Below are 11,367 nucleotides of genomic sequence, written 5' to 3' on the forward strand. Positions count from 1 at the left end.
AAAAAAAAAAAAAAAAAAAAAAAAAAAATGGTGCCTCTGAGGCACAAGTTAGTTGTTACTTAGCCTGGGTTGCGCAGCTGTAGATGGTGGAGATGAGACTCATCGCTGGGCAGTGTAGCTCAGGAGCATCTTGGGAGGGGCACTGACCTGAATGCTGGCACTTGATGTGAACCTGCAGCAAAGCTGGCGTGGGGAAGAGCTCCTTACACTGGCCACATTCATGGAACTTCATATCTGAGAAGCACACGAGGAAAGAAGTGGTGGGAAAGAACAAAAGGAAGATTCTCTGAGCCTGGGGAGTAACAGGGCTGGGGGCGGGGTGACGGCTCACACTTAGCGAGCGTCTGCGAAGTGCCAGGAACCTGACCCCTACGCTACATTACTGCAATCTGTGGTAAAGAGTGCCAGATCTGGATCCAAGTGCCCGGATGCAAAGAGGGTTGTTGTGAGAATTAAAGGAGAAAACACACATGGGTGCTGAGCATAGTGAAGTGCACTCAGGAAACACTTCATAACTGCGAGCTGTTGTGATTATCCCCCAATTTATCTGTAACACAGGTATGAATAATTGACTTTCTGAAGAAAAGGAAACAGGTTCAGAAAGAGGTCACTTGCCAAGGTCACACAGCTAGAGTTAGGATTCCCACCCTGGCCTGTGTGCCACCCTTCCCATGTGCCACGACCAATCACCACCGAGGCTGGCAGGAGTCACAATGCTCTAGGTCTCCAGTTGCAAGAACTACTGCTACTCAAGCTAGTGTTACTGATGGACTGACGTGGCACCTGCCGGTGTGCTGGGGAGGAAGAGGGTGTCACTGCAGCACACCACACTCTAGCACTAGAAGTCGGGATTTAGGGCTGGAACCCAGGATGCTACGTCACCAAGCCCCTTCCACTCCTCAGCCCCCACTCCCAGTCCAGTGCACCCCAATTCACCTGCGTGCTCTGCTTTGATGTGCTTCTTGTGTTCGATGGTGTTGGGAAAGGTTTTGTCACAGGAGCTGCACTGGAGTGACGAGAATTTGGAAGATCGATGGTTCTGAGCAGCAAACACGTCAGGGTGGTGGGTCCGATTGTGATACCACAAACCAGACAATTGCTAAAAGGAATGTGGCAAATGTTAGGTCTTGGATGTTCTAGCAAGCTGGAGAGTTCACAAAGCCTCATGAAAGAAAAGTGCTCCCAGGGAAGCTTATGGACCTGGAGTCACACTCTTACCCACCACAGTGAGTGCTGACATGCGAGGGGACGCTGGTGCTCATGGGAACAAGGCACCTGTGTATTCACTGAGGTCACCACAGGGCAGGGCCGGGGCCTTCAGAAACCCATTCCTCACAAGCTTAGGAGGGAGGTTTAGGCTCTTTCCAGTGACGTGGAAGCTGAGGCACAGAGGGGTGAAGTGACTTGCCCAAGGTCACATGACCAGTAAACAGGAGGACCAGGATTCACACCCTGGCCTTCTGAATGGAGAATCTGTGCTTCACCACCGAGCTGTCTTGCTGCCTGTCAGAGGCCCAGGGTGCAGCAGGGAAACCTGCTGGAGAGGGGCAGGTGCTGTCCCTACTCCATAAGCCAGTGCCTCCTTCTTCCCGGGTTCCAGAGCAGCACTACGACACTCTCCGTACAATTCCATGGTTTCCTAGAGACCAAGCCCAGGTTTTACCCAGCTCTGTAACCCTAACGTCACAGCACAAGGCTTGGAACAAAGTTAGCTCTCAATTTCTCTTGAGCTGAAATTAGCTGCTGGGTTTCTCTCTCTGTACCCAAATGCTATAGATGCCAGCGAGGGCCATTCTTTTCTCTGTGGTCTTAGAGTTTCTCAAAGAAGTGGTTTCTTTTCAGATCTGTATGGGGTTTCCCTTCAATTACATAGCAAACTCTAAGGTAAAAAAGCAGAGCTCTTCCCCAGGAGTTAAAAAAACCCCCACAAAACACCAATAATTGTGCTAAACAAGATAATTCCAGGTAGTGTTACACACCCCAGTGTCATTCTCACATCCCTCAACACATGGGATCAACAGGTTCTAAAGAATGTAAATGTCCAGGGAAAATGCAGGATTCAGTTCAGGACAAGGCTGAAATCTAAGAGAAGTGCAAGAACTCTTGGCTCCAATTAAAGCTCCCCCACTGACCCCACTCTGACCAGGTCACCAGAGAGGATCTGAATAACCTATCAGCTGCATTCTTCATGAGAACCGGCCAAATGGTCATATCCTGGAGACAAGAGGTGTTCTGCAAGCCACAAACACGGGGGCCAAGGGAGACCAAAGGGAGAGTGGATGAGGGCCCGGGAATGGTGCCCGCAGAAGCTGAGCTCACCTGGTAGGCCTTGTTGCAGATCCCACAGCTGAAGGGCTTCCCTCCGACGTGGGTCACCATGTGCCGCTCCAGCATCGAAGGGGCGCTGAAGATCTTCCCACACGTGGGGCAGGGGTGGTACTCCTTGGAGTGCACCTCGTGGATGTGCTTTCGGTGATCCTGCAGAGTGGGGAAGCTCATCCTGCATTTCTTGCAGTCATATGGATCTTCTATGTCTGGTTCCATGAGGGGAGGGAGGGAGACACCACAGGCAACCATCAGTGACAAGTGGTTTTCTGTGTGCAGCTCCAGAAGCAAGACTGTTTAGAGGTCATGCAGGGTGACAGACTCGAAGGACCAGAAATCACTGCATCCATCACCTAACTACCTCCTACTTTCATCCTGGGAGGTGGGGTTCCTCTGAGGCTTCTGAATTAACCACCTCTGAGCATGAGTTTACCTCAATTCCTCATCTTACATCTTACAAGTTAAATTCCATCTTACTACTTTCCAGGGAGTATCACCTTTGCTCTTCCCCTGCCTGCAGTGGGTGTTTTGGGGTTTTCTAATTCTCTATAGAGATTTCCCACATACTCCCCAAAGCATCACTATTTCCTTTTTTGTCAGTAGTACAATGCAGAGGATGAATGCTTCCTTGATCCCCACTTTAGATTCAACAACAAAAACATTTTCATAAGTAATGTTTATTAAGTGCTATATGACATGCGTGTTTTAAGTGCCTACATATATTAAATCACTTAAAACTTCCAATAACCCTACGTGTAGGTTCTACTACCAGTCCTATTTTATAGATTAGGAAAAGCAAGGTTTAGAGAGTGCCCAATGGCACATGTATGATATTGCTGAGCTGGGTAACAATCCCAGCTTTCACTCCCAAGGTCATGCTCTGAGCTGCATGCTGAATTGGACAAGGCAACTCCTCAGTGGGACCTCAAAAATAAGAACTAGCACTGATGAAGAATACATTTGCCATCCCTGTGGCAGGAAAGTTCAGTCTTTTTCTGAGGGTAACAGAAAGTAAAACGTCTGAATAATAAAATCCTTTGCCCACAGAAAGGCCCAGCCCATCAGCCAATCTTATGTGTGTGCTGATCCAGGCTAATTCAGGGATTGTGACACGCAGCAGCACTCGGCATCATTAACTAGTATCCCTGTGGACGTGAGCTCTTGAGATCTCAGTTTCACACTATCTTTTAAGATACTCTGAAGGAATTCTCCGTAAGCAATGATGTGATCCTATGAAACAGGCAAGGAACAGTCAATGAGAGAGGGGCCTGGATGCTGGGCCTGCTTTGGGTGATCCGCTCCAAGTCATGGCAAAGTTTTTCGGGTCTTCTCTATTCTGAAAATTGATAATGTCTTCCCCTTTCCTGACTTCATATGATGTTACTGGGAAAAGGAGACTAAAGCGGAATGTCATTTAAAGAGATTGAGAGGACTTCAAAGTTGTGGCACTGGATCCAAGCCAAATCCCACTCACCTAGAAGTCTACTGCAACTGGATTCGCTGGACAACCTTGTAAACTCCTTGGGGGGAGTGGGGGGGGGCAGCACTTTATGTTTTCCTGTATTGCCCAGTGCCCAGCCACATGCTGGGCACATACAAGCTCTGGCGAAGTGCCTTGTTGGCTGGCTGACAACAGGCTTGAATGTGTTGACAGAAAGCACATGTTTGTGAGATACTGTATTTGCCAACAGCTAGAAACTGGTGTGTGGGGAACAGAGGTAGGGAGGGGAAAAGGGAAGAAGGGTATGCAAGGTGCATGGCATGAAAAAAAAAGGCAGGCTCTTATGGTGACAGATGGCACTGGAGAAGGCTGCTCTTGTCACCAATACTCTCTGGCATTTATTGAGCATTATCTATGTGGCAGGCATGGAGCTTCATGCTTTATGTGTGATATCTCTTTTATTCTCACAAAAGCCCAATGTGGTAGTGTTACTATTTTCTCTACCTTACAGAAAGGGCATAAGAGGCTTAAAAAGGTAGAGAAATTTGTCTAAGGCCTCAAAGAAGTAAATGGCAGTGTAGTCAAGATTGAAGCCCAGGCCCGTGTGATTTCAGAGCCCAAGCTCTTAACCACCCTGCTGGGCTGTGCTGATCACATGACTGCTACAACAAGAGCAGCTGAAGATGATGTGACGTGACCAGCGGACGCCTCCTTGGCGATTTCCTGATGATGTGATGAGGAATCACAAAATCTCCTCTTCCTCCCCTGTGTGTGTTGAATGGAAGTGTGTTTTTGTCTGTATCAGTCCTAGTAGAAGGGGACAAAGATGGGGGCAGACCCTACTAACTGGGTAAATACAAGGCATTTGGAAGAGAATGCTGGGCAGAAGGCTTTTAAGGGAACATGACTAGGGACCACTCACAGTGGTACACGTTAACTCAGAAAGTGTCCAGGCTGCTCCTATGGGGAAAGGCAGGTTATGGCCATAAGATGAGAGTGGGAGTAGGAAAACGAAGCTCAGCGGACAAATGGAAATATTCTGGTGCTCTGCGAGCCTGTCTGTTATAGAGACTCTTTCCTGCAAACATAATGGGCCTCTGTCAGCCAAAAAGAGCCAGGTGGGCTAAAACGGAAGACAAGGAAACAGCCTAGACAGAGAATCACACAATGACACGTTAAAATGGGATTCTTCTTGAAATAGGAATGAGGGACCCTGGCTTTTGCAGGAGAATAGGAGAGGGGAAGGCACTGAATGGGGCCCAGCTCTGGTGGAGTGATGACTTCTGTTATGACTGCTGAGTGCCTTCCCAGCGCCAGGCCTGGTGCTGAGTGCCTAATATCCACAATCTCAGTACATACTGTGAAAGGTGTGCAGGTGGATGGAGAGGCCATTGGCTTGCCGGAAGCCCTTGCCACAATCTCTGCAGACATATGGCTTGTCCCCGGTGTGGGTCCTCACGTGGCGGGACAGCTCAATGGACTGGGCAAACACAGCATCACAGTACTGGCATGCATACATTTTTCCTGGAAATATACATGAGTTTATTAGAGGCAGCACTAAACATTTAGGGCATTCATAAAAACAAAATCACATTCTAAGGCACACAGCAGGGAAATATAATCTGGGAGATGACAGTAAAACACGAGGCAATTTGTAATACACTGGGTGAGAGGTCTGAGCCATCCTATCAGATGGTACCTCACAAACACAGTTGATCACACAGAGAGGGTATCAGTGTCTCCCTACCCTGAGGGATAAGGACAGAGTTCTCATGACACAAGACTAGCCATCTGTTAATCTGGCCACTACAAGTATGTAAAAGCTCATTCCATTCCCAGGAAACAGATATATCCTTGAGCCCAGAAAGACGTGAGCCTGGATCCCTTGAAAAACATACAGGGCAGAAATGCAACTGCACATAAAAATGACAGACATGGATTCAGAAAAGAATGACAGCTTTCTGCCAGCGACTCGCTATAAAGATTCTCTTGGCTTCTCTATTTTCTCATGCACTAACGAAAATACAATGACCAGACTGCCAGAGAGTATTAGAAAATACCGGTAAAGAGCAAGTCTGGAAAATCGGCATTTGTAAAAAAAAAATGCTAGACCAAATGTACCTTCAAGTCTCCCTTATAGGCTAATAGAGAAATGGGAAAATCAATAAGGTGAGGGTCCAGACAGCCCAGATCCTAGGGCCGACCTCAACTAGGGCAATCCACCTCATTTTCATTTTTTATATGTTACATTTTGGAATAAGATTTTGTTAAGAGAAAAAGGGTTTCTTACCATTTCCTCTAAAATCAGAACAAGACAAGGGTGCCCACTCTCACCACTATTATTCAACATAGTTTTGAAAGTTTTAACCATGGCAATCAGAGAAGAAGAAGAAATAAGGAATCCAAATTGGAAAAGAAGTAAAGCTGTCACTGTTTGCAGATGACATGATATGATACATAGAGAATCCTGAAGATGCTACCAGAAAATTACTAGAGCTAATCAATGAACTTGGCAAAGGATACAAAATTAACGCACAGAATTCTCTTGCATTCCTATGCACTAACAACGAAAAATCTGAAAGAGAAATTAAGGAAACACTCCCATTTACCATTGCAACAAAGAGAATAAAATACCGAGGAATAAACCTACCTAAGGAGACAAAAGATCTGTATGCAGAAAACTATAAGACACTGATGAAAGAAATCAAAGATGATACAAACAGATGGAGAGATATACCATGTTCTTGGATAGAAGGATCAACATTGTGAAAATGACTATACTACCCAAAGCAATCTACAGATTCAGTGCAATCCCTATCAAACTACCAATGGCATTTTTCACAGAACTAGAACAAAAAATTTTACAATTTGTATGGAAACACAAAAGACCCCGAATAGCCAAAGTAACCCTGAGAAAGAAAAACGGAGCTGGAGGAATCAGGCTCCCTGACTTCTGATTATACTACAAACCTACAGTAATCAAGACAGTATGGTACTGGCACAGAAACAGAAATATAGATCAATGGAACAGGACAGAAAGCCCAGAGATAAACCCACGCACATATGGTCACCTTATCTTTGATAAAGGAGGCAAGAATATACAAAGGAGAAAAGACAGCCTCTTCAGTAAGTGGTGCTGGGAAAACTGGACAGCTACAAATAAAAGAATGAAATTAGAACACTCCCTAACATCATAAACAAAAATAAACTCAAAATGGATTAAAGACCTAAATGTAAGGCCAGACCCTATAAAACTCTTAGAGGAAAACATAGGCCAAACACTCTATGACATAAATCACAGCAAGATCCTTTTTGACCCACCTTCTAGCATAATGGAAATAAAAACAAAAATAAACAAATGGGACCTAATGAAACTTAAAAGCTTTTGCACAGCAAAGGAAACCACAAACAAGACAAAAAGACAACCCTCAGAATGGGAGAAAATATTTGCAAACGAAGCAACTGACAAAGGATTAATCTCCCAAATACACAAGCAGCTCATGCAGCTCAGTATCAAAAAAATAAACAACCCACTCCAAACACTGGCAGAAGACCTAAATAGACATTTCTCCAAAGAAGATATACAGATTGCCAACGAACACATGCAAGGATGCTCAACATCACTAATCATTAAAGAAGTGCAAATCAAAACCGCAACAAGGTTATCACCTCACACCAGTCAGAATGGCCATCATCAAAACATCTACAAACAATAAATGCTGGAGAGGGTGTGGAGAAAAGGAAACCCTCTTGCACTGTTGGTGGGAATGTAAATTGATACAGCCACTGTGGAGGACAGTATGGAGGTTCCTTCAAAAACTAAAAACAGAACTACCATATGACCCAGCAATCCCACTATTGGGCATATACCCTGAGAAAACCATAGTTCAAAAAGAGTCATGTCCCACAGTGTTCATTGCAGCACTATTTACAATAGCCAGGATATGGAAGCAACCTAAGTGTCCATCAACAGACGAATGGATAAAGAAGATGTGGCACATATATACAATGGAATATTACTGAGCCATAAAAAGAAACAAAATTGAGTTATTTGTAGTGAGGTGGATGGACCTAGAGTCTGTCATACAGAGTGAATGAAGTAAGTCAGAAGGAGAAAACAAATACCATATGGTAACACATATATGTGGAATCTAAAAAAAAACGGTTCTGATGAACCTAGGGGCAGGACAGGAATAAAGACACAGACGTAGAAAATGGACTTGAGGACACCAGGGGGCTGGGAGGGAAAGCTGGGACGAAGTGACAGAGTGGCAATGGACATATATACCCTACCAGATGTAAAATAGCTAGCTAGTGGGAAGCAGCCACATAGCACAGGGAGATCATCTCGGTGCTCTGTGACCACCCAGAGGGGTGGGAAAGGGAGGGTGGGAGGCAGGGAGACGCAAGAGGGAGGGGATATGGGGATATATGTATACGTAGAGCTGATTCGCGTTGTTATACAGCAGAAACTAACACAATATTGTAAAGCAATTATACTCTAATCAAGATGTAAAAAATAAATAAATAAAGTAGCAGTACAGCAGGGGAAAAAGAAAAATAGGGTTTCTTGAATCAAGAGTTGAAATTATTGAGAGGCCCAGGACTCAGCCTTTGGCCTTCTTCTCTGTCTCCACTTTCTAGATGATCTTATCTCAGAGCCTTACATTCTACCTGTACATTGCTAGCTCCCACATTCTCTCTAGCTCCCACATTTACATCTCTATCTCCCAGCTGTCCCTAGAACTTCAGACTTATATCCACTGCCTATCAGCCTAGTTGTCCAGCTGGAGGTCCAAGAGTAGCTCAAATTTACCATCATGCCAAAACAGAGTTCCTGAGTCCACCGCCACCACCCCTGCAACCCACCCACCTATAAATACACACACACTCCAGTTTCCCCCGTTTCAGTAAATGGCAGCATCATTTACCTGGCTGCCCATGCCAAAACCCCCAAAGACACCCTTAATTCCTCTCTTTCCCTCATATCCCACATCTAATCCATTATCAGTCCTGTCACTTCCACTTTCAACAACATATCTCAAAACTTGAACATTTTTTTACAACTCCTCCAACACAGCTTCGTAAGACCCATTCTGGATTTTTAACCTCCAAAGTGATAAGACAATACGTTTGCACTGTTTTAAGCCACTGCTCCTGGTAATTTCTTTACAGCAGCAATAGAAACAAACACACCTCACATAAAAACCAAAGTCCTTACCTTGGCTTAGAAGATCCTATAAGATCTGGCCTTTTGGTTTCTTTTTTTTTAAATAAATTTATATATTTTTATTTATTTTTGGGTCTTTGTTGCTGAGCGCGGGCTTCCTCTAGTTGCGGCGAGCGGGGGCTACTCTTCATTGTGGTGCACGGGCTTCTAATTGCGGTGGCGTCTCTTGTTGCAGATGACTTCTCTTGTTGCAGAGCATGGGCTCTAGGCCATGGGCTTCAGTAGTTGTGGCACGTGGGCTCAGTAGTTGTGACTTGCGGGCTCTAGAGCGCAAGCTCAGTAGTTGTGGCCCACGGGCTTAGTTGCCCCGCGGCGTGTGGGATCTTCCTGGACCAGGGCTCGAAGCCGTGTCCCCTGCATTGGCAGGCGGATTCTTAACCACTGCGTCACCAGGGAAGTCCCAAGTTCTGCCCTTTGGTGACCTCTCTGACCTTATCTCTCAACACTTTTCCCTCACTTACTGTGCTTTAGCCCCTTCTACTTTTCTTCGGTCCCTCAAACAGGTAAGTCTCATTTGTTCCCACCTGGAGAGGGGGTGCTCTGCACTCTTGATGTTCTTCTCCTAGATCTTCCATTGGTTCTGTCTCTCATTGTGTTCAGGTTTCTATTCAAATCTCCTCTGCTCTCTCTGATGATACAAATATTAACAAATAGTTCCCAATCCCCACCCCTGCTGCTTATTCTGCTTTATTTTTCCTCATTGCAGTGACTACTATCTGAATTTATATTACACATTTATATATGGTCTGTTTTACCCACTGGAATGTTAGCTCCGCGGGCTTGTGTATAGTTACACTATCCCTAGTGCCTGGAATAATGCTCAAGAAATTCATTCACTCAGTAAATGTTTATTGAGGACCTCCTATTGCTAAGTACTATTCTAAGTTCCACAGATACAACAGAGGGAAGGAAAAAAAAAGACTAAGAGCTTTACCCTCATGGAGCTTGTATTCTAACAGGGGGAGACTAACTATAAACAAAATAAATTAATATGTAGATGACATATCCTATGATAAGTGAGAGGGAGAAAAATAATGTAGGGGAACTGGGGCTGGGGCACTGAGACTTTATACAGGGTGGTCAGGAAAGGCCTAAAGGAGAACGTGAGGTGTGTGTAAAGACTTGAAGGCAGTGAGGAAGTGAAGCCTCGAGGTGTCTGAAGGGAAAGCATTCCAAGCAGAGGTCAGAGATCAGAGGCCTGCAGGTCAGAGGCCTTGCAAGGAAGCTGCAACGGGTAGAACACGGCGAGTGAGGGGGAGAGCAGTAAGAGATAAGGTTGGAGAGGTATCGGGGACTTGATCATACGGGGCCTGGCAGGCTACCCTTCAGATTTTACACTGAATGAGGTGAAAAGCTTTTGCAGGGTTTTGAGCAGAGAAGTGACCTAACGTGGTTTAGCTTTAGAAGGATCACTTGGGCCTGTGTACTGAGAACACTGTCCAGAGAAAGGGTGAGAGGAGGAGACCAGTTAGGAGACTACAACAACAATCCAGGCGAGATGATGGTGGCATTTGTACTCACACATAAATGCTCCAAATGATGTACAGAATCCTCCGAGGAGCCTTCCCTGACAACACACCACCGCCCCCCAGCCCCGCAACTGGACTAGAAACCGCTACTTCATTCTTCCGTATCTCCCTGTAATGGTATTATTCCATATCACACCTCTGATGGATGACCCTGACCCTGCACGGTAACTGTCTCTATACTAGAGACACGCTGGACCGTCAGCTCTGTGATCCCAGGTATTCCAGGTAAGTCACTTAGTGTCTGCCATTGCCCGATCCACAGCAGATGCTCAACCAAGGGTTTTCTTATGCTTGAACTCCACCTCAAAGCCCAAAGAATTCCTGGCTTTCTGTAAATTCTATAACTAGAAAGTCATAATATTATGTTAACCAGCTTCTCTTCAGAAACTCTCACCAAAGCATTTTACATGTCTTTGCACATATGTATTTCCCAGCAACTGTGCACCTAGAGAGTCCACGTCTGTTTCTGTTTCTGATCTCTTTGAGATATATATCACGCCTAATCCCAAATGGGTTTTTAGGCAGCTCACAGTGTTAAAGTTTGCAGGAAAAGTGAAGAAATTCTCCAAGCCTTACCTTCTGAGTGCTTCTTCTTGGTGTGGTAGGCCAGGGCAGAGGCCTGGGTGAAGGTCATGAGGCAGTGCTTGCACATGAACGGACGGTCCCCAGTGTGAAGGCGAAGGTGGTTCTTCAGGGTAGAATTGGCCGCAAACTTTGCCCCACACTCCTCACAGGAGAATGGCTTCTCGTCAAAATGCTCTGTCAGTTTGTGGTACTGCATGCCTAGGGAAGCCATAGCAGGGGCCAGAGATGCTAGTGATCAACGTTATGAATTCAGCAGG

At 45.5% G+C, this 11,367-nt stretch overlaps 1 protein-coding gene across 2 annotated transcripts in view; it reads right to left on the minus strand.

Annotated features, from left to right (window-relative positions):
* Positions 1-11,367, minus strand: part of ZBTB40 (zinc finger and BTB domain containing 40) — a 41,400-nt gene that overhangs the window by 4,307 nt on the left and 25,726 nt on the right. For both annotated transcript variants that reach the window (XM_007459203.1, XM_007459204.1), the window contains 5 exons: positions 11,102-11,308; positions 5,126-5,290; positions 2,320-2,534; positions 937-1,099; positions 148-234 (listed from right to left, as the gene is read on the minus strand). In XM_007459203.1, the coding sequence (XP_007459265.1) occupies positions 148-234; positions 937-1,099; positions 2,320-2,534; positions 5,126-5,290; positions 11,102-11,308 (837 nt within the window). The remainder of the gene's footprint in view (positions 1-147; positions 235-936; positions 1,100-2,319; positions 2,535-5,125; positions 5,291-11,101; positions 11,309-11,367) is intronic.

The sequence above is a fragment of the Lipotes vexillifer genome, unplaced genomic scaffold (assembly GCF_000442215.2).
Source record: "Lipotes vexillifer unplaced genomic scaffold, Lipotes_vexillifer_v1.1 scaffold496, whole genome shotgun sequence".
Taxonomy (NCBI): domain Eukaryota; kingdom Metazoa; phylum Chordata; class Mammalia; order Artiodactyla; family Lipotidae; genus Lipotes; species Lipotes vexillifer.